This window comes from Capricornis sumatraensis, chromosome 4 (genome assembly GCF_032405125.1).
Source record: "Capricornis sumatraensis isolate serow.1 chromosome 4, serow.2, whole genome shotgun sequence".
Taxonomy (NCBI): domain Eukaryota; kingdom Metazoa; phylum Chordata; class Mammalia; order Artiodactyla; family Bovidae; genus Capricornis; species Capricornis sumatraensis.
Genome location: NC_091072.1, coordinates 158,087,487 through 158,110,138, shown reverse-complemented (window position 1 = coordinate 158,110,138; position 22,652 = coordinate 158,087,487). Strand labels below are relative to the sequence as shown.

Genomic DNA, 22,652 nt, shown 5'->3' with positions numbered 1-22,652 from the left:
TCTGACAGTCGCAGCCACACCATGGCCTGGCCATGTCCTCTCCCCTGGAAGAGCCTCGCACCCACACTGCCTCATTGCCACCACCAGTCTGTCCCTACAAGGAAGGAAGCGTGGTCTTAGGATGATGCTAGCAGACACCTGCGGGAGCTGGTCTGGTGGTCCCAGGGGTCGCCTGGCTCCACCGGGTGTCATCCCTCACGGGTCTTAAAAGGCGATTTCTCGCCCTGCTCCCTGACAGAGTAGGAGGCCAGACACAGTGTGTGGTGGAACCCATGGTCCCGTTGGTCCTTGCCCAAGGACTTTGGCCTGAGCAGCATCATCGCGTGACGATCCGAAAAACATTTCCTGTAACATCCATTGAAGGCAGGAGGAGAAGGGGACGGCAGAGGATGAGATGGTTGGATGGCATCACCAACTCGACGGACATGAGTTTGAGTAAACTCTGAGAGTTGGTGATGGACAAGGAAGCCTGGCATGGTACAATCCATGGGGTCAAAAAGAGTCAGACACAACTGAGTGACTGAACTGAACTGGACATGCATGAATCCTCCAGCCTGGAGGGGCTCTGACTTGCTCTAAGCCTGAACCTGCAGCCTCTCTAACGTGTTAAGTTCCTAAACAGAAAAGGCAAAGATACACACAGGTGGATGCATGCCACCTTAGGATGCTCTGAAAACAGAGAGGTTTCCTGCCGATAATCAGAGATGGACGTTCAGTTCAGTTCAGTCACTCAGTCGTGTCCGACTCCTTTGGACCCCATGGACTGCAGCACGCTGGGCCTCCCTGTCCATCGCCAACTCCCAGAGTTTACTCACACTCATGTCCATTGAATCGGTGATGCCATCCAACCCTCTCATCCTCTGTCGTCCCCTTCTCCTCCTGCTTCAATCTTTCCCATCCTCAGGGTCTTTTCCAGTGAGTCAGTTCTTTGCATCAGGTGGCCAAAGGATTGGAGTTTCAGCTTCAGCATGAGTCCTTCCAATGAGTATTCAGGGTTGGTTTCCTTCAGGATGGCCTGGATATGACTCTTAGGGTGTCTTCATTTTTATTCATAAGTCCTATCAGCAAAACAATGTTAAGCTGGGATTCGATGTGGAGCATCCACAAGGTCTGTTCTGTGTATGAATCCTTGGGAAGTACAGACACACAAAGGTGAGTGTCTCCTCCAGGAAGGGCTAGGAGAGGGAATTCCCTGTGGTCCAGGGGTTAGGACTTGGCTCTTTCACTGCCGTGGCCCAACTTCAGCCCTTGGTCAGGAACTAAGATCCCAAAAGCCTTGCAATGTGGCTGAAAAAAAGAATAGGTACAAGAGTTGCTCAATGGTGGTGTGAGGAACCAGACACCATAAGGAGTTCACTGACAAGCAGAAAAAGTACTTTTTCTGCTTTTCCCAGTCATGGGAGGGATCGTGCTACATATGGTTCCTTCAGACTTGAAGGCGGTTCCAGTACAAGGTCCGAAGACGTTCCGACTACTTTATCCCAGGCTGTGATTGTTCTGAGGCAGCGGGGACAAGCTTTCCTCACAGATGCGTCCTGTGGTGTTGAGTTTGTCCCAAGAGCCTGGCCTACTTTTTGCATGTTGACACAAAAATAAAAAAAGAAAGGTTTATAGTAATCTGGGCTCTTCCTGGGCTCTTCTCCAGTTGCTGTGGCAAGTTTGCCCCAGGGATTCTGTTTTTTGATCATACGTAAGAGAGGTATGTTAAGGCTCCCATCGGCGATGATCTGAGTCAGGGGGAGGAAGATTTTCTGAGACTTCAAAAAATCACCCCTCAGGTGTCTTTCAGCTGCCAGCTCCATCTGCAGTGTAGGCCCCCCCCACCCCCACATGCTAGGGCTTTGACGCAGGGAAAGGAGGCTCATCTGATGACGATCCCAGAGGAGCAGGTGCAGGCTGGGACTCAGGAAAGAACTGACGATGGTTAGAAAGGCCCACCTCTGAGTGGATTTAATAAACCAAAGCAAATCAAGTTCATGTCCCCTCAAGCCTCCTGCCGCTCCCAGATTTTCAAATATGCCTCTTCCCTGCCTTCTGTCATATTCTGTCACAACCAGGTATTCTTACTTTAAGGCAAATGTACATTTTTCCTCCTCTTTAATTTATTACTTTTTGGGGGGGCTCCAAAATCACTGCAGATGGTGACTGCAGCCATGAAATTAAAATACACTTGCTCCTTGGAAGAAAAGTTATGACCAACCTATACAGCATATTAAAAAGCAGATACATTACTTTGCCAACAAAGGTCCATCTAGTCGAAGTTATGGTTTTTCCAGCAGTCATGCATGGATGTGAGAGTTGGACAATAAAGAAAGCTGAGCACCAAAGAACGGATGCTTTTGAACTGTGGTGTTGGAGAAGACTCTTGAGAGTCCGTTGGACTGCAAGGAGATCCAACCAGTCCATCCCTAAAGAAATCAGTTCTGAATATTCATTGGAAGGACTGATGTTGAAGCTGAAACTCCAATACTTTGACCACTTGATACAAAGAGCTGACTCATTTGAAAAGACCCTGATGCTGGGAAAGATTGAAGGTGGGAGGAAAAGGGGACCACAGAGGATGAGATGATTGGATGGCATCACCGGACGTGAGTTTGAGTAAACTCCGGGAGTTGGTGATGGACAGGGAGGCCTGGAGTACTGCAGTCCATGGGGTCACAAAGAGTCAGACACGACTGAGCGACCGAACTGAACTGAACTGAACTGAACTGAGTTTGCCTTCCCTCTTGTTTTTTGTGTGCTGTGCTAAGTTGCTTCAGTCATGTCCGACTCTTTGCGACCCTATGGACTATAACCCACCAGGCTCCTCAGTCCATGGGATTCTCCAAGCAAGAATACTAGAGTGGGTTGCCATGCGCTTCTCCAGGGGATTTTCCCGACCCAGGGAGAGAACCTGTGTCTCTTGTGTCTGCTGCATTGGCAGGCAGATTCTTTACCCCTAGCACCACCTGGGAAGCAACTTTAAACATCTTTCTGAGGGTTTCCATGTTCTGAGATGGTTAAGATGGATGGTAGGCATGGTGGAGTCAGATCTCCCCTGCATGAGAGCTGAGCAAGCTAGCCCGGTCCTGTTCTGTGGGCACCCACAGGAGACATTAGACCCCCAGATCAGGGTCCGACAGTCTCTGAGCCTACAGCTCAGCAAGCAGCCGCCTAGGTCTCATCCACCCAGAGGATGCTATGCAGACAGGGAGCTTGCATCCCAGCTGAAGGACACCCAGCTTGGGGAACTCATCACTCACTGTTACAGTGAACGGAAGCCAGGCTGCTCTTGTCTGGAGGGAGATGAGACCTCACTCCTAAAGGTTGCTCACTGCAAATGAACCCCCGAGAAATGGCCCTGGAAAAGATCTGGCAGTGCTCTGCGTCCTCCGTGTCCCCACAAGGATGTGCAGGCATGTGCAGGGCAGGGGCGGTGGCCCCCCGCACGCAGGAACGCCGTGTGGTTCATCTGCAGTTCTTGACGACCCCCTCTAGGAAGTCGGAGCAAGTACACGGGACTGCTAGGGGTTGATGTCTGCCTTGGAAGGTTGGGGGTGGATGGTCGTCCTCTGTTTCTTAACCAGAGAGAACACTGGCTCATCCAGCGGCCCTTTCTGTTTGGATTATCTGCAGGTGTTTTTGTTCATAGCTTCTTGATTCTTTGGGAACAGGGGACTTCTGGTCTTGTGTTTATTGGGGGGCTGGATGTTTTATCTGGAGACCCATGAGTCTGTTCTTATTTCTAGATGGTTTACCTTCTAAGACTCCTTTTGAAAATGTTTAGGCACATGTTGAAGCTCATCCAAACTGGCAATTCCCCACTGCAGTGTCTTAATCCAGCTAAGTCTCCTGTGTCCACCCGTTCTCGGGGCGACTCCACCACTGGTGATGGACTCAGACGGTGACTCTCCCAGAGGCAGGTGTCACCGATCAATTCTAGAAGGTCCTATGAGACCAGTTCTCATGTCTACTTTGCCTATAGAACTGTCAGTCTTTTTCCTAGGGGTCTGGGGGAAATGTTTTATCCTCAAAAGATAAACACGTGAGAAACTCTGAAGAGCTCGGTTCAGGACATCTTCAAACACCTAGTGGATGTGTCTGGGGTCTGCCCCAGAGAGGGGTTCCCAGTGGCCCTCCCGTGTTTCGAGGTCGGTCACTACCAAGAAGCCCATGTCCATTTTCAGCCATTCCTTTCCCCGGATGGGCAGGGACCGCTGCTGGAGAGGGTCCAGCCCCACCCTCAGGTCTGGGCACACAGTGTGACCCTTCTCGCAGAGAGCGTGGACTGGGGTCGGGGGAGCGAGCCTCTCCCTGGGCCCAGTGTCCTCCTGCATCCAAATGCATGTGGACTCTTGCCGTTTCTCAGCCCCCTCCCACCAAGACGGTCTGGCCAGGGCACCAGCGGGCGGCGGGAGTTCCTCTTGGTTCACGCTCAGGGGCCTGCCGGCTCCTAAAGGCCTTCCCCGGCCCCTCAAGCCCTCTTGTGTGTCTTCCTTCTCCCCAGACACGGGCAGGTGCCTCTCCCGGGCCAAGGCCTCACCCCCAGCCCAGCTGTCCTGCGGCAAGGCGGGCGGTGTGGAGAGCTGCTCCCTTGCCTGCCCCGGCCACACACTCTTCACACCAGGTAACTGAGGCTGTCCTGGGGAAGGGGCGGCGGAGAGGAGGGCAGGGCTGTGTCCCCCCGGGATCCAGCCCCCGCTCCCTGCTGCTCTTTGAGAAAGGACCCCAACAGAGGACCCCCGGCCCTGGTCACTGAGTGGTCCTGGGCAGCTGTCTGGCTTTCTGGGGGCCACCTGCCCAGACACTTAGCCCGTGGTCGTGGAGCAGGAATGAGCGGACGTAAGGGTCAGTCCCGACCGTCCTCGTATTTAGTGACCCCCCGGAGGCCCCTAGGATCTGGGGTGCTGGGAGAGAGGGGCACCCAGGCCCGCTTCACCACTGGCCTCTCCACAGACTCGGACAACAGCTACAGCCTGAGCTGCGGTGTCCCCAGCCTCCAGGGCAAGGCGCTCCAGAAACGCAACGTCACTAGCTCCAGCGCCGGGCCCAGCTGCTCAGGTAGAGTCCCCAGCCTGTCCAGGCTGCAGCTCACCCGCGTGTCATGGAGGGGTCATCAGCAGGGTCACCAGCGGACGGGCACGACCTGGCGCCTGCCCCGTATGGCTCAGGGTGCTGGGGAGCTCAGAGCAGGGCCAGGACCCAGAAGCAGCCAGTCTGCAGGCCGAGGCCCAGCCCAGGGCCTGTGCACCACCGAAAGGCCTGCCTGCCTCTGAGGCTCTGGGCCACGGATCCAGTGAGTGCTATGAGTCTGTGGATCTCAGATTCCGTTTCAGGGAAATGAGTCACATGTGCTGTGACATGAGGTTGTACAAGCTCCCGGAGTCGGGGCTCTGCTGGGAGACCCCGTCCCAGGAGTTCCAGAAACACACACGCTCTTGGCCCCCGGGGCGCAGCCAGCTCCCCGCAGGCAGAGGTGGTGCTTTGGCAGCCCTCCCTGTTCGGGATGCTGGACTCAGTGACATGTCTGATGCATACGCCGTGTGACACCAAGCTGCCATGGCTCCAGGAGTCTTTACCGTGGGCTCTGTGAATTGCTCTCAGAAGGAGTCAGGGCTCTGCGCATCTGCGTCGTTTCCAGGCCCCTCCCTCCCGTGCTCCCCTCTCCCGCGTGTGCTGCCCCTTTTCCCAAAGGCACGAGCCACGTAAACTCGCTCTGGTGATGAGGGAGAAGGCAGGAGGCTTGCCTTTCTTCCTCCGCAGACCTCTGGCTGGCTGACCTCTGGCTTGAGCTCGGCCCCGCCGTCCACACTCACACTTTCTCAGGGAGAGACATCAGCCTGCAGAGGTCCCCGCCCCCAGCTCCAAGGGGACGCGGCACCCCCAGCGGGCCCCTTCAACCTCAGGCCCTCCCCCTCTGCCGTGCCTGGCCCCCTCCACCCCCCTGTCCACGGAGAGGCCACCACTGGGTGTGGGCTTTCCCCAGGTGCCCCCGCCGCCCTCATCAGGCAGAAGGCACGCTTCAAGATCCGAGACGCCAAGTGCCGCCTCCGGCCCCGAAGCCGGGAGCCAGCCAAGGAGGCCCCGAGGCAGCTGCTGCTGGGTGAGTGGGCCGTCCCAGTGCCAGCCCACGTGGCGGGCAGTGGGGCCCTCAGAGCCCCTCTGGTGCCCCGCAGACTGTGGTGGTGTCCCTGGGGATGAAAGCCAGCGTCCCAGCAGAAGACCATCCCCGCGGCCCCTCTCTCCACCTCACCCTGGGGTTCAGCGAGCTCCCCCCAGAGCGAGGCTTTCTGCCGGCTCATGTCCAAGTGGAAGGAGCCCTTTCTTGAATGAGGGTGGCCAAGAAGGACGTTCCAGGCAGGGGACCTCCACGGGGAAAGCCAGAGAACAGGGCCAAAAGAAAGCACACCAGCTCTGTTTGCTAAAACCTGACAAAGCCGGGCACTCGGCAGGCCTAACCTGGGCCAGGTCACCCCGAGCTGGGGCTGCATGGCCTCACTAAGGGAGACGCTCCAGGGGCCCCACAGGCAGCGCTGTGAGGGCCTCGATGGGGTGGGTACAGGGTTCCGTCCCCCAGGGCCCATCCTGAGACCCTGGCCTTCTCCAGCCTGTGTGCCCGTCTGAGCCTGGACTCTTAGGCAAGGTGGGACCCCCGCTCCCCGCCCCCTGCCACCTTTTCCACAGTGGCCCCTTCCTTGTCCAGAAAACTGCCACATGACCTTTGTGACCCTCAAGTGTGACTCCTCCAAGAAGAGGCGCCGCGGCCGGAAGTCCCCATCCAAGGAGGTGACCCACATCACGGCCGAGTTCGAGGTGGAAACAAAGGTGGAAGAGGCCTCAGGTGAGTGAGGGGTCCCCTTGCGAGGTGCTGAGAGCCTCCACGAGGACGGCAGACAGGGAGGGCAGGCGGGGATCCGCTGGGCCTGAAGCCAGCCCCCCACTCCAGCCACGATGGCTCCCGGATGTGGAGGCTGGCCAGGCAGGTGGGGGAGCTGGCCCCAGCAGTGGGGCCTCAAAGCAGCTGCGCAGCCCAGGGTGGAGAAGGAGGCCGGGGCCGCAGCAGGAGCAGGCCTGGGGCTGCAGGGAGGGCCACGCCACCTCTCCCCTCCCTTCTGTCCTCACCCTGGCCAGGCAGGTCCTCCCCAGGACCGTGAACCCAGCACCGGTCTCTCCCAGGTTCCAGAAGGGGCCTTGTGGGCTGAACTGTGTTCCTCATTTCCCTCCGCGCTATAAATGAATGTTGAGCTGTGACAGAGGAGCGGAGGTCTTTCAGCAAGTGTGTGCGGGGCATGCCTGGCCCTGGACGCTACAGAAACAGGGGACAAACCCTGGTCCCCATTCTGGCAGCACTGCCAGTCATGGAGGGGGCAGGGAGGGGCCACACACCCACCCAGGGCCAAAGGAGACACTGGATGGTGGGCGTGTAAGAACGAACGGGGTGCAGTGCTCAGGGCCCTCCCCAAGAGAGGGGCCCCAAGCAGGTGGCAGGGATGGTGTTTAGGCGGAGGGAATAGAAGAGGCCCAGAGGCAGAGAGAGCGGGGTGTGTTCAGGGGATGAGGCGCGGGAAAGGGCGGCCAGAAGGCGGAGTTCACGGCGAGTCTGAGTGCGGGGCATCAAGGCTAGCAAGGCACAGGGCTCCAGGCCACGAGGGGCCCCGGGTTCAAGGTCGGAGGGCTGTAACGCTGTGCTGGAGACAGAGGCAGCCTCACGGGTGTTGGTGTGGCTGGAGGGGCTCCCATGAGGGTGCTGTGCCCGGCGAGGGAAGATGCATCGCAGTGGCAGAAGCCTACCTGCTTCTCAGATCTGCTTCGGGGCCTCGAACTGCTCACACCTCTTGGAGCCTGGGTCCCCAGCCTGTCAGACGTTCCAGCCCTCCCGCGCCCCCCTTCAGCACTGCTGCTGCTGCTGCTGTGGGAAAGCTCCCCGAGCAGAGGCCTGGCTTCCCCCGCATCTGGCGGAGGGGGGCATGTGGTGGCGGAGGCCTCTCCCGGGGGAGGTGGCGAGCCTGGGTCTCACCCGCCCCTGCAGACACCTGTGAGGCCGACTGCGTGCGGAGGCGAGCGGAGCAGAGCCTGCAGGCCGCCGTCAAGACCCTGCGGAAGTCCCTGAGCCGGCAGCACTTCTCCGTGCAGGTCGCGGGCACCGAGTACGAGCTGGCCCAGCGGCCGGCCAAGGCCCCAGAGGGCCCAGGGACCTGCGGCCCCGGCCACGCGCCGCAGGACGGCAAATGCGGTGAGTCCCTGCCCGTCACCTGCAGTCTGCCTCTGTCCATCCAGCCCAGGTCACAGCTCACAGGGGAGACAGACACGTTGGGAGGGGACAGGGGACGAGGAGGCCCCCCCAAGGGAAGCACTTAGATGCGATGGCTGGTGTTAGATAGCAACCCCCGCCCCCGGAGGGCAGGCAGGAAGAGCAAGGTCAGCAAGGCCCCCGCCAAGGGGCATGGAGGGTGTGGGGCCAGTGAGTGGCTAGAGGAGGCTTACCGGAGGAGGCGCGTGGGAGCCAAGGGCAGAGGAGGAGCCCGGCAGAGATGCCTGTGAGGCTGAGGGCTTCCTGGGGGGGCAGCCATGCTGCAAGGAGCAAGGGGGGTGCCCGGCCACAGCAGGCCCAGGACAGGCAGCCAGGTCTCATGAAAGAGGCTGGTGACCAGTGCCCCTAGCGATCAGTGCCCCAGAACCGGTGAATCAAGTCGGGGACGGTTTCAGAACCAGCTGCAGGGGGCTAGGAGGTGAACCCAGCAAGAGTCCTTGTTCTAGCGGGGTCCACAGTTACATGGGAAAGAAGGCAGGCAGCCAGCAGACAAACACACCCTCAGGACAGAATAGGGCCTGGCCGGCCCGGGGCGGCCCCGGGCGCCGTGGGATGATGCTCTGGACCGTACCGAGTGGGCGCAGCCTCACCCGCCCTCAGCTGCGGGACGGCCGAGGTGGGGGGCGGTGGAGGAGGAGGGGAGACCTGGCGAGAGATGATGGGGCCTGGAAGCAGGGGCAGCAGGAGAGGCGGACGTGGGAGAGAGAGCCAGAGAGCACGCTTTGGAGGGGGAGGCGGGGGAGAAGGAGGCTTCCAGGACGGCTCCCGGGGCGTGGGCCACCTGGGCAGAGGGGCCGTGGTTTTCTGATCTGGGGGAACGTGGGGGAGGGGGGTCGGAGGAGGTGGGGTTCCAGGTGTCCCGGCTAGCTTGAGAAGCTCGTGAGTCACCCTCAGGGAGGTGCTGACTGGCGTGGAGACACACTCCCAGAGCAGACGGCGTAGACTAGGCCAGAGATGCAGGAGCGGGGGAGAAGGCAGGATCCGGGCGGCGGGGGCAGACAGGGCAGGAGGCAGGGTGCTGCCCCGCGACTCAGTGGGAGGGCGGGGGACTGGCGGTGCTTCCCTTCATGCGTTTTTAATAAATTACTCTGAAACCATTTCAAACTTGCAGAAATGTTGCCAGACAGAACAAAGAATGTCCACGTTTGCTTTGTCCAGAGTCCCCCGTTGTGGACGGCTAACAGCATTTGCTCCATAATGCTTTCGTGCGCGCACGCGTGTGTGTGTCTGTGTGTGTGTGGCGGAGGGGGTGGGCCACATCTGTGTGTTTTATAAAACCACAAGTTCGTACCAGCACCTCCGATTCAATACCTTCGGTTTCTTTGTAACCTTGCTTTTTTATTTCCATGTTTCTGAATATCTTGTTCAGGGAGACGTCCACCTCCCTTCCTCCTTATCTTCCCAGCCTGTTTCCTTGTCTCCTCGTCAGTGTGCTTACGTGATCAGTGCCGCCAGCTTCCCCGGGCTCTCCTCAGTCCTGCATCTCTGTACCCTCAGCCCCCTGGGGCCCCGTCACTCCCTCAGCCCCTCTGCTCTGCCCCCCACAGCCTCAGGTAGCAGCTCCCACAGAGGGATGGAGAGGGACGGGCAGGGGGGCTTCGTTTGGATGAAGTGACTGCGGTGCATCCCGGAGGCAGGTGGTCCACGGGCGAGGGGTCGGGGCTGGAGGGCGTGCGGAGGCCCCTTACCAGAGGGCTGAGAGGGGGGGTCTGGGAGGGCCCTAAGCAGCAGCAGCCAGAAGAAGGCATGAGACCAGAGTCCACCCTGACGACCACTGCCTGACTACCGCCGCTTCTGGGAAGGGTCTGGGCCCCAGGGACGAGAGCTGTGCCCTCTGTGGAAGGACAGAGCCTGGGCTCAGGGTGCCAGGAGATGGACAGCCACATCGGCTGGCCCCCACTCCACACCTCGGCCCCCAGCAGTCTTTCCACTTTGCCCCCCGCAGTGGCCTGCGGGCCTGGCACCTACTTCAGCGGAGAGCCTGGCCAGTGTGTGCCGTGCCTACCGGGGACCTACCAGGACGGGCTCGGCCAGCTCAGCTGCACACCGTGCCCCAGCAGCGACGGGCTTGGCCTGGCTGGTGCCCGCAACGTATCTGAGTGCGGAGGTGAGTAGGGGCCCACCCTCGGAGGAGGGCAGGGCGGTGGGGGGACGGGGCACCTCCTGCCTGCACTGAGGTTCCCAAAGCTGAGCCCTGGGGGGACGTCAACGCAGCTGCACTTACAGAGCGCCTTGAAGACCCACAGCGCGCAGGCACAGTGGTGAGCAGGCGCTGGGCTGCACTCAGTGAGCTGCACGCAGTGCGTTTCCAAACCGCCCTGAGCTGGTCGGAAAGGACTTTACAGCTGATCACTGGCTCACAGGGCGGCTTGGCAGCGGAGGCTCGCAGTGCTTTATGGCTCACCAAACACCCGAGCCCTCATGAAGCACCCATCAGGGCCAGAATGCTTCGTGGAGTGTGGCCAGATGCCAGGCAAGCACCGTGCCCCACACAGAGAACTTCACAGTTTGCCCCGAAGGTGGTTGGGAGAACCCTTTCTCAACTTACCAACCAGTTTGGTTTGCAAAGAGCTTTTCCATTTACTACCCACACTTTCACTTTTCACTTTCAGGCATTGGAGAAGGAAATGGCAACCCACTCCAGTGTTCTTTCCTGGAGAATCCCAGGGACGGGGGAGCCTGGTGGGCTGCCGTCTATGGGGTCGCACAGAGTCGGACACGACTGAAGCGACTTAGCAGCAGCAGCAGCGGCACCCACACTTAACTCATCTGGGAATGGGCTCATCATCTTCCCCCCATCAGCCTCCCTTCCCAGGCCATGTGGGGATTACCCAAGAGAATGGGGGAGGAAGGGTCTCCCTTAGGGCGGCGGTAACCTCCAGCCTTCCCTGGGGACAGAAGGGATCAGATCTGAGTCCCTGCAGGCTGGCCTGCTGCCCTCGGGCCCAGCCCCTTGCAGGAGTGTGGTCTCTGCCCCAGAGAGGCCCCTGGTGGTGGTGGTGGTTTAGTCGCTAAGTAGTGTCCGACTCTTGCGACCCCATGGACAGCAGGCTCCTCTGTCCGTGGGATTCTCCAGGCGAGAGTACTGGACTGGCTTGCCATTCCCTTCTCCAGGGGATCTTCCAAACTCAGGAATTGAACCCAGATCTCCTGCATTGCTGACAGATTCTTTCCCAACCGAGCCACGGGGAGAGGCCCCTGGGGGGAGCAGCAATCTCCAGGGTCTGGGCTGAGAAGGCCCTGAACACACGCCTTGCTCAGCACCAGGACACCCTCCACATCCTGACTCTTTGCTGGAATATGTTGTCCCCTCCCTTTGTCCCAGCTGTGCCCTAGGGACCTCACAGACCCTCCTGCCTCTGCTCAGACCCAGCCAGGCAGCTAGACCGGGAAGCATCAGTTCAGTGCAGTCAGTTCAGTCGCTCGGACATGTCCGACTCTTTGCGACCCCATGGACTGCAGCACACCAGGCCTCCCTGTCCATCGCCAACTCCCGGAGTTTACTCAAACTCACGTCCATTGAGTCGGTGATGCCATCCAGCCATCTCATCTTCTGTCATCCCCTTCTCCTCCCGCCTTCAATCTTTCCCAGTATCAGGGTCTTTTCCAAAGGAGCTGCCCCCCCACGTGAAGACACAGCCTGGCCTGACCCCCGGGCAGAGGCCCCTGAAATAAATGACCTCCCACTTCCACCCGTGGGGGCCACCCTTCCCAGCTCTACAGCAGGGGCGCTTCTCCTCATCCCACAGCCCTCCCAGTGGGTAGGAGAGACGCCAGGCCTGGCCAAGGCCACACCGTGCATCCCTCCCCCTCCCCAGGCCTGGTTGCTTGCTGCCTGCTGCCTGCAGCCATTCCTGGGCAGCTGAGGGCTGAGCGGAGGGCAGGGCCTGAGCGAAGCACCCCTCCCCCAGCCTGAGCCGTGACCTCTGACTTCCAGGCCAGTGCTCTCCAGGGTCCTTCTCCACCGACGGCTTCAGGCCCTGCCAGGCCTGCCCCGTGGGCACCTACCAGCCTGAACCTGGGCGCACAGGCTGCTTCCCCTGCGGAGGGGGCCTGCTCACCAAGCATGAGGGCTCCGCCTCCTTCCAAGACTGTGAGGCCAAAGGTGAGGACTCCCCCCCAACCCCCACACCCCCGACCCCGCTCCCAACCCTTCTGCTCAGGGACAGTTTCCCTGGACGCCTCTCAAGCGCCCAAGGTCAGAGGAGGAGCCTGGAGCCCACAGGCAGGGGACATTGGTGACCAGCTCTGTGCTGCACACAAGGACCGGGACAGCAGGGGGCCAATCCACGCCCGCCCGAGAGTCTCAGACGAGAGGGCAGGCAAACACAGCAGCTCCAGTCTGGAGCTCTGGGCCCCCAGCCGCCCGCCCCTCAAGGCACTGGGCTTTGCGCTGCGCTGGGAGGACGTTGGGAGGGAAGGAAGTGCAAGAGGCAGAGGGGCAGTGGGGTGAGGTCAGAGGTCAGAGATCAGAGGTCTTCAGTGCTGCCACGGTCATGTCCCCAACTCTCCACCCCTGTCCCAAGGCTGGCTCTCTGCTGATGGACAGCCCTGCCCAGCCACTGATGGCCCACCACAAACTCTGAATCCTCCCAGCTGGCTCTCCAGCCCCCAAACCCCCACAGCTCCTGCCAGGGGTCCTGGCCTTTACTCTTGGCGTCCCCCAGAAGTATGTCTCGGCTTCCTCCCATCTCACCCTCTCTGAATCCCCGCCGGCCGGACAGACGGCCATCCCAGTGCCTGTGCTCCCATCCGGTGCCCGCAGGATCCCTCTGCTGCTGGAGCCCCAGTCCATTCTCGGTGGCACGGCCCCTGCGGAGCACGCTTCCTGCTTCCCCTTGGCCTGTGCCCCAGGCCCGCTCCCACCCCCAGGAGAGCTGGCCCATCCCGGCCCCCAGGAGGGCCGGCCCGCCCCCCACCCCACCCCCAGGAGAGCTGGCCCACCCCACCCCCAGGAGGGCCAGCCCACCCCCCACCCCACCCCCAGGAGAGCTGGCCCACCCCACCCCAGGAGGGCTGGCCCACCCCTGACCAGGAGAGCTGGCCCATCCCGGCACCCAGGAGGGCCAGGCCACCCCCCCACCCCACCTCCAGGAGGGCCAGCCCGCCCCTCCACCCCACCCCCAGGAGAGCTGGCCCACCCCACCCCGAGGAGGCCCGCCCGCCCCCCACCCCACCCCCAGGAGAGCTGGCCCACCCCACCCCCAGGAGGGCCAGCCCGCCCCCCACCCCACCCCCAGGAGAGCTGGCCCACCCCACCCCCAGGAGGGCCAGCCCACCCCCCACCCCACCCCCAGGAGAGCCGGTCCGCCCCCCACCCCAGGAGGGCCGGCCCACCCCCGACCAGGAGAGCCAGCCAGTCCCAGCCCCCAGGCACTCGCTTCTGAGTCTGGATAAATCCGTGAGCCCGAATGACCCCAGCTTGTCCCCAGCCCAGCCTCCCCCTGAACTCAGCTCTGCCCTCCTGCCCGACGTCTCCACGCTGTGTCTAACAAGCCCCTCAGAGTCCACGAGCCCAGGCCCCCTCCGGTGCACGGCGGAACTTCCTGCCAGGTCTCTAGGGAACCTCGGCGTCACCCTGAGTCCTCTTTCCCTCTCCCCCCACCCCCAGTCTGTCTGCAACCTTTGCAGCTCTAGCTTCTAAACAGAGCCAGACTGTTCCAGCTTCTAAACTGAGCCAGGCCGCCACCAGCTCCCGACGGCCCTGACCCATCCTGCCCGGGGCCTCCGCCCCAGCCCCCACCCAGCTCCCCCAGAGCCCGCTCCCAGAGCAGCAGCCAAGGGCATGGGGAGGCTCCAGGTGGTCTTGCTTGCTCCGAGGAAAGCCCAGGCCTCACCGTGACCCCCGACCTCTGCTCCAGCCACACCCTCTGTCGGGGCCAGCTCCGCATTCCTCAAGTCCCCACACCAGACCCCTGGCCTCCCTCCACGTGCGCCCCGAGCATCTCACTCTCGGTTTGTTACCAGCCGCAGAGGGTCAGACGGGCGCAGCCTGAGCAGGGAGCTGTCCCTGGGGCAGGGCTCCGTCTGCCTGGCTTGCTCAGACCCCCGCGGTCCCCAGAGCAGCCTGCATGGTCGTGGGTGGGGTCCAGGAGCAGAGGGTCAGCCGGTTCAGGGCCTGGGCGTGGGTGGGAGGTCACCCAGAGGTGGGGAAGGGCCTCGGCCTCTGCGGAGTCAGCCGCGGAGGGCAGGGAGCCCCGGGGAGAATGCCCACCCCGCCTCACTCCCCCGGCAGTGCACTGCTCCCCCGGCCACCACTACACCACCACCAGCCACCGCTGCATCCGCTGCCCCGTCGGCACCTACCAGCCCGAGTTCGGCCAGAACCACTGCATCACCTGCCCGGGCAACACCAGCACGGACTTCGACGGCTCCACCAACGTCACGCACTGCAAGAGTGAGCGCTGCTCTTCCCACAGGGCGCAGGGCGGGGGACAGGTCGTGGGGGCAGGGTGAGCCGTGACCTCCCGTGTGTCCTCAGGGAGACTGGCAACCCCTCCCTACCCTGTCACATCCGCACAGCGCGCGGTGGGGTGCCCGGGTGTGGAGGGTGCAGCCAGCCTGGGCTCCGCCGAGTGGCCTGATGGCACTGTTTGTGGGTGCCCGTGGCTCACCCGTGCCCAGCCAGGCCCCGGCTCCAGGCTCCAGTCTATGGGGGGAAAAGCCCTAGCCCGGCCAGGGAGGCTTAGGGGCAGCTGCCCGAGGGGACCCTGCAGCTCTGAAGGCTGTCCAGGGGCACAGACCAGAGGAGCTGAGTGATGGGAAGCGAGGTGCTCGGTGTGTACAGGGTCTGGGCACCACGGGGAGACCAGATGGCCACGCTGTGTCTGTAGGAGGCTGTGTTTCAGCCATGAGTAGCGTGGGCAGCAGAAGCCAGTCGCAAACAGGCCACATCCTAGTCTCAAACCAGCACATCATTCAGGCCTGACCCAGAAGATGCTGTCTTGAGGGATTTCTGACTCACTTTTCAGTGTCCTTTGGGGCCTGTTTTCCAGTATTTCACCTTTTCCCCGATCAGTTTCCGGCCCTTCCAGTTTACCGCTTCTGGGGCTGCTGGTCACAGCCTAGAGGCCCGTGAAGAAGACTTACTCCTCAGGGTGGACGCTGTCCCCGTGCCGGGGCTGCCCTCACTGGGCACGCAGCCTCCCGGTGGAGCTCAGTAGAGGCAAGGTTTTAAATGTTTAAACGTCCTAATGTGGAAGTTTCTGGAATGATGAGGTGAAAATGACACACTTGCCAGAAATTAGGAAGTGAGAAGAAGAGTTTTAAATGAGAACATGTGAGAAAATTACGTATGTTTAGTGCGTGCGTGCTAAGGCGCTTCCGTTGTGTCCCACTCTTTGCGACTCCGTGGACTGCAGCCCGCCAGGCGCCCCTGTCCATGGGATTCTCCAGACAACAATACTGGGTTGGGTTGCCATTTCCTTCTCAAGGGGATCTTCTCAATCCAGGGATCGAACCCCCGTCTCCTGCGGCTCCTGCTTTGCAGGCAGATTCTTTACCACTGGGCCCCCGGGGAAGCCTGTATATTTAGTATTTACACTCAGTTTTCTTTGCCTAACTTCCTTTTGTCAGGTTAAGCTAGGAACCAGTTAGCTCATTCAAAAGTCACATTTGGCCTCTTGGCTAAAATGGAAAAGGAAGGGAGGCATGTCTGCTGCCCCTGCTGGGGGCCTACTGGCCCTTCAGCCTGCCTGCTCTGTGCGGAGGGCCGCACCCGGCGCCTGGGGGGCTCTCGGGACGCTGAACGCAAAGGATGGAAGACAAGTCAGAGGAGAGAAAGGGAACGTCTGGGCACAGGTGGCCGTGGCTGAGACCCGGGAGGGGAGCAGGGGCCTGGCAGGGAGCTGACAGCTGCAGGGCCCAGAGCCCACCAGCTGGGGGTCGAGGGCGCCAGGTGGGAGGCCAGAATGAGGCCCAGCCTCGGAGCTGCAGGTGAGGCCCCCAAGGGCACCCAGGAAAGAGGGGGACAGCCAGGACGGGGTCCCCGAGGAAGGACCAGCCCAGGGCCTGGCCGGGGGAGGAGGGCCCAGGAGGGGACGGGGCACCTGCCAGCCGTCCCTGGGCCTCCACGGCGGCGGAGGGCCAGCCAGCCTGACCAGGCTGCGGGCCACGGTGCCCACAGACCAGCATTGCGGCGGCGAGCTCGGCGACTACACAGGCTACATCGAGTCCCCCAACTACCCCGGCGACTACCCCGCCAATGCCGAGTGTGTGTGGCACATCTCGCCGCCGCCCAAGCGCAGGATCCTCGTTGTGGTCCCCGAGATCTTCCTGCCCATCGAGGACGAGTGTGGCGACGTCCTGGTCATGAGGAAGAGCGGTAGGTGCCCGTCCAGGTGCTCGCATCTGACCCCGAGGGCTGGGCTTTCCCGCACGGCAAGGAAAGGATTGGGAGAGCCTGGGGTGTGCCCTCCACGTGGGGATTGAGGACCTGCCAGATCTCGACACTGACCGCCAGCCACTCTCCACCCCAGTTGTCCCCCACACCCTGCCACACTACCGCCTAGGGTGAGCCCCAGGAGCACCCCTATCCCGCAGGGCTTTGCAGGGCCAGTGAAGGACCAGGCTGGGCGCTCACACAGGGCCCACCCCTCCCTCTGCAGCCGGTCGGCTCGCCACCCTGTGGGGGCTCAGGGTGAGACTTCAGGTGGCAGGCCCAGCCCCTCGGGAGTGGTTGAGCAGCAGTGCGTGCCCAGAGGCCACAGCTGCAGGAAGGGTGGAGGGGTCCTGAGTCCCCAGGGACCGGGTAGAACCCGCTCCCCCCCCCCCGGAACAGCATGTGCCTCAGCTGGGGGCGGGGGAGCTCCCCGCCCACCAGGAGCCAGCCCCAGGTCAGAATGTTAGAGAAGGAGGAGGGGGACACGGCGGTGCCTGCCCCCGGGGACCTGGGATGAGTCTGACACACAGAGACTGGCCGGAGGAGCAAGAGAACGGGGGGACGGGGGTGCAGAGGCCTCGTCCACTGTGTGCTGCCTGGTTCCCGGGTGCCTGCATCACCCGCTCCGGGTCACTGATGAGCAGAAGCACCCCCTGCCCCATCTCTGCGTGTGAATGAGGCATCGGGGCCAGGACGAGCGAGGCACCTGCCCAGGCTCCTCCAGCCAGTCAGAGCCCAGTCCGGGACCATCCCCGCCCACTGCCCTCCCTGCCTCCCCCGTCCCCAGCACCTGCCCTTCACTGTGCGTCCCCAGGGCCGGGTTCTAGGGAGCCAGCCTCTCCCACCTCTCAAGAGCCCCAGGAGAGCTCCCCAGGGAGCAGGAAGGACTGGGCACCCTTTGGCTAGCCCCAGGCACCCCAAGGGTTAGCCGGCTCACTCTTGCTCATCTGCTCACCAGGCAGGGGGCTGACCCTTCCTCCCAGCCCCAGGTTTGTCCTGGGTGCAGGCGTGAGCCCTGTCCTTGAGGAGCAGGTGGCAGGAAGACAGTGACCAGCCTGTAGAAAGGGGCTGAAATACAATGTTCTCCAGAGCAGAGAGGAAACGGTGGGAGTGGAGCAGTCAGGAAGGCTTCCTGGAGGAGGGGGCACGGACACTGGTTTCAGAGGGACGCAGGACCTGAGGGTGAGGGTGGGGAAGGGCATTTGAGGCAGAGGGGACATGCGTGGGGACCGGAGAGCTGGAGTGTTTGGGGGGCTGGGCGCTGCAAGTGCTGCCTAGCTGCCTGCTGGGGAGGCAGGCGGGCAGGGACAGGTGAGGTTGTGAATCCGGGGCAGCTCAACAGTGATGCGTCTCCGCCCCCAGCCTCACCTACATCCATCACTACCTATGAGACCTGCCAGACCTACGAGAGGCCCATCGCCTTTACCTCCCGCTCCCGGAAGCTCTGGATCCAGTTCAAATCCAATGAAGGCAACAGCGGCAAAGGGTTCCAAGTGCCCTACGTCACCTACGACGGTAAGTCTGGCCATCCTGCCCACCCAGCCTGGCCCTGGGGACCCAGACCGATCCCACGCCACCGGCCTCAGGGAGCTCCAGCCGTCGGAGAGGGTGGGGGCCAGACAGGACCCACGAGAGGTACGGGTGGTACCCGCGGGCCTCCACAGGAGGTGCTGCCCAAGCAGGGTTTGGGGGGTTGGAGGCCGTGTTCTAGGGGAAGACCGGTGTGGGTGGGAAGACAAAGCCCGCAGCGTGAAGCCCCGGGGGAGGGCAGAGGCTGACGGTGAGCGGGGGCAGGCGGGCCCCTGCCCTCCACCCCTGACCTCACCTTCCTTCCTTCCCCCTCTGCGGGTCTCGGGTTCCCATCCTGGCAGAGGACTACCAGCAGCTGATCGAAGACATCGTCCGCGACGGACGGCTCTACGCCTCAGAGAATCACCAGGAAATTTTGAAAGTGAGTGAGCTTCTCTCCGGGAGGCGATCCTGTAATCCTGGGATGATCAGGGGCCCCTCCACCCCCAGCCCAGACCCCAGACCCACACTGACATGAGGCGAGGAGAGCTGTCACAGGAGGAGAAAAGGTGGCGGGCTCGGGCCCGGGGCCTCGCTTTCCCCATCTGTGAAATGGGGAACATCCAACAGGGTGGTGTCTGACATCAGGAGACTCCTCCGCCACCCTCCCCATCCTGAGCACGTCTGGAGAAGTGGAGCCCCCCCAGTCATGCGGGGGACTGTGGCCGTCCCACACCAGGCGTTGGCCATGTCAGGGTCTGGGCTCTCACTGTGCAGAGCCAGCCCCAGGGATCTGCTTGGGGTCTGGGGGTCTGGCCCCAGCCCAGCCCCTGGGCGGACAGCGTCCCCCACCTGGGAGCTGAGGGTGGCGTGGAGGACCAGAGCGGGCCAGCTAGCCCCCACCCGACTCCTGCTCCAGCTGCCGCCTCCTCCTGGCTGATGGCCCCAGCAAGCCTTCTGAGCCTGGCCTGGAGCCTGAGAAACAGGGCGGCTCACAGAGCCTTCCCGCACAGGCCTGCGCGCTCCCGCACCCAGCAGGCAGTTTCTAAGCCGAGACGTTTGACCTGTGCTGCCGTACCTGGACGAGACCTGGGGGTTTTGGAGCACGGAGCCCCTCATCTCCCTTCTCAGGCGCCTGTCTGTTGAGTGGGAAACGCAGGGTCCTCTGGCCTCCCGCTACCTGCCCGGTTGACAGTGCCTAACTCTCCTCATCCCAGCCCTCTGCCGTCAGCTTCAGAACCCAAGGTGTCCCCACCCCTGAGGTCCAGGCCTTGGCCTGCACGGCCCAGCCTGGCGTGGCCTCGCCTGCCTCCGCAGCAGCTCTCAGGCCTCTGCTCCCCACTCCCTGGCCACGGCCTCCCAGGAACGTCCTTCCCATCCTCTGCTCAGCGCACGCCCTCCCATCCTGCTGCTCTCAGCTCAGCTCTCCTCTGGGCAGCCTGCTTGGACCTCCCTAGCCAGGTCGCACTCGGAGGCCCCACGTGGTTCCCTTCTCGGCCAGCAGGCCTGCAGTTTATCACAGTTTCATCCTGTTTTTTCTTGGTTCCCCCCAACTCCCCGCAAGGGCTTCCCGCTCAGCCTTGTGTCCCTGGTGCTGCGCCCAGCATGTGGGAGGAGCCCCACCAGTGTTTCCTGGGGCGTGGGTGCATGAGTGTGCATGCACACCCACATACTGGGACCAGTCAGACCCCAAGACAGCCACTGGAGACGACGAGCACGTGGCCCGTGGCTGCCGGTCACCGAGCACGTCCTACCAAGCCTGGGGGCCTCGGGGGTCCACAGCCAGCCTCAGGCCCACCCTGAGGGTTCTCCTCCAAGCTGGCATCGCCCCACTTTACAGATGACCACCCCGGGCTTGGTCAGGGCCGCACCTGGTGAGTAATGGCGCCTGAGTGCGAGCCACCTGGACCCTCCAGACGGCCCTGTGCCAAGCACCCCTGAACCAGGCTCCTTGCTCTCATCCCTGAGACAGGAGTCATCACCCCACATGGATGAAACATTCCTCGGCACAACAGAAGGGCCATCCCCAGGGTTGAGGAGCTGAGGGAGACGGTGGGGGACTTAGGGGCGATGCTGCGGGGACTGTAGGAGGGACGTTGGGGGAGACTTAGGGGGGCAACGGTGGGGGGACTGTAGGGGGGACTTTGGGGGAACTTAGAGGGTGATGCTGGGGGACTGTAGGGGGGACGTTGGGGGGACTTAGGGGGACAACGGTGGGGGGACTGTAGGGGGGACTTAGGGGGCGACACTGGGGGGACTGTAGGGGGGACGTTGGGGGGACTGTAGGGAGGACGTTGGGGGCAATGGTGGGGGGCTGTAGAGGGGACATTGGGGGGACTTAGGGGGTGATGCTGGGGGGACTGTAGGAGGGACATTGGGGACTTAGAGGGTGACACTGGGAGGACTGTAGGGGCGATGCTGGGGGACTGTAGGGGGGCAACAGTGGGGGACTGTAGGAGGAGACATTGGGGGATTGTAGGGGGCAATGATGGGGACTCGAGGGGGTGATGCTGGGGGGACTGTAGGGGGGACACTGGGGGGACTGTAGGGGGCAACGGTCGAGGAACAGTAGGGGGCGACTGTGGGGGACTGTAAGAGGAGACATTGGGGGATTGTAGGGTGCAACGATGGGGGGACTCGAGGGGGCAACGATGGGGGGACTCGAGGGGGCAACGATGGGGGGACTCGAGGGGGAGATGGTGGGGGTTGGTTCAGCTCCAAAGCCTCGCTCTCCACTCCACATGCTCTCGTTTTCCGCATGGTGGGTTGTCTTGTTCTGTTTTTGTAGCATACCCTTTTAAGGTAAAACGTCAGTGGAACTCCAAGAGTTAAAACCAGGAGACTATTAAAAAACCAATCAGGCTATTAACACTGCAATGCTCTGTATGGCAGAGCCTGTAGGGTCCTGAAACCCACCAGCCAGCCCAGCTGCATCCCTGCACACACCCCCAGACCCCTTCAGGGTCCCGGGGGGTTGCAGAGGCAAGTGGCCAGAGCTACGCACGCCCCAGCCTGGCCACAGGCCCCTCACGCTGGGCCTCGCCGTGTTTTGCAGGATAAGAAGCTGATCAAGGCCCTCTTTGACGTGCTGGCACACCCCCAGAACTACTTCAAGTACACGGCCCAGGAGTCCAAGGAGATGTTTCCTCGCTCCTTCATCAAACTGCTGCGCTCCAAGGTGTCCCGGTTCCTGCGGCCCTACAAGTAACGCAGGGACGGCGGCCCTGCTTGGGTGCCGGCTGCCCAGAGAGGGGAGAGCCCCTCCACAGTCGAAGCCGAAGGCGGATCCGCAGGCCCCCCCACACTGGCTTGGGAACCGCCGTGGCGCCTGCCCTTTGGGAATTGCTGACCAGCCGGTGGATGGCGAGACCAAGTCCAGGCAGAAAGCCCAGCCCAGCTGCCCTCCTCCAACCCCGCTCCGGTGGGAGAACGTTGCTCAAGGCAGCCTTTCTGTCTCCCTCCCTCACCCTGCCTGTTCCCTTCCAGAACACTGAGGGCGCCTGCTGCTCCCAGGCCGGCCCCAGCGGATGCCTGCCGGGCCGGGACCTCGGCCACCAGCTGGGCAGGTCCCAGGCAGAGCGGGCCCCTGGAGAGCATGCGTGCCCTCTGCCTGGTGCTCTGGGGGAGATAGGGGCCGTGGCTGCCGTGTCTCAGGGAGGCGCTCAGAGGCAGAATCCGGGACGGGAGGCCAGGCCGTGGAAGGAGGGGTGCGTGAAGGCTCGGCTGGGGACTCCGATGAGCCAGGCTCCATGTCTGCGGAGCGTCACACCCGCAGGTGCCTCTGGGTCACAGGGCCCAGGCCCTGGGCGAGGGTGTTGTCGGAGCCTCAGGATTCCCTGATGGGACTGAAGAGGGGAGCTGGGAGGGGAGAGTGAGATGTGTGCTTCCCCAGGACAGAGCATCTAACTGAGGACTATGTCCGTGTAAATATAAATACAAAGATATATATACTTCTATCTGCGGGCGCGGCGGGAACTGCTCTTCAGTAACGCTAAGTACGCATCGCCACCCCTTCTCCCGTGAGCGAGCATGAGCCCAGCTGTCGCCGACATCCCCAACCGAGGAAACGGCCTCTCCGGGCACTCGCCCCCTCCATTTACAGAGGCCGGGAGCCTGTGGGACTGAGGAGGCAGCCGGCTGGCCCTGGACACGCTTTGGAGTACAGACTGGGGGCCCGGGGTGCTGCCCTTGGATGGAAAGTGTGTTCCCCTCAGACCCTTCCTGGGGGGCCCAAGGGCTCGGTGGTAAACTTCGGAAGGGGCCTGCGTCTGACCTGAGGCCGTGACCGCAGAGTCCATGCTAAGCCCGCTGGCCACCGGGAGGCAAGGCTTCCCCCCATCCCGTGCGCGCGGGCCATGCTGAGTGCCTCCAGGCAGGCACACGGGCACCGGGAGGGGTGGGCGCGGCCCCCAGGCGGAGGCCGCCGGCCATCAGGGGCCTGGTCTTCCTGCTCCGCCCAGCGGCCTACCTCTC

The 22,652-nt window shown here is 62.3% G+C and overlaps 1 protein-coding gene across 2 annotated transcripts in view; it reads left to right on the top strand.

Moving 5' to 3' along the window:
• SCUBE1 (signal peptide, CUB domain and EGF like domain containing 1) overlaps positions 1-21,387 on the top strand; it is a 123,467-nt gene extending 102,080 nt beyond the window's left edge. For both annotated transcript variants that reach the window (XM_068970777.1, XM_068970776.1), the window contains 12 exons: positions 4,487-4,606; positions 4,936-5,040; positions 5,966-6,082; positions 6,683-6,820; positions 8,009-8,212; positions 10,236-10,397; positions 12,228-12,395; positions 14,526-14,687; positions 16,416-16,613; positions 18,033-18,185; positions 18,542-18,621; positions 21,235-21,387. In XM_068970777.1, the coding sequence (XP_068826878.1) occupies positions 4,487-4,606; positions 4,936-5,040; positions 5,966-6,082; positions 6,683-6,820; positions 8,009-8,212; positions 10,236-10,397; positions 12,228-12,395; positions 14,526-14,687; positions 16,416-16,613; positions 18,033-18,185; positions 18,542-18,621; positions 21,235-21,387 (1,760 nt within the window). The remainder of the gene's footprint in view (positions 1-4,486; positions 4,607-4,935; positions 5,041-5,965; positions 6,083-6,682; positions 6,821-8,008; positions 8,213-10,235; positions 10,398-12,227; positions 12,396-14,525; positions 14,688-16,415; positions 16,614-18,032; positions 18,186-18,541; positions 18,622-21,234) is intronic.
• Positions 21,388-22,652: the final 1,265 nt, after the last annotated feature.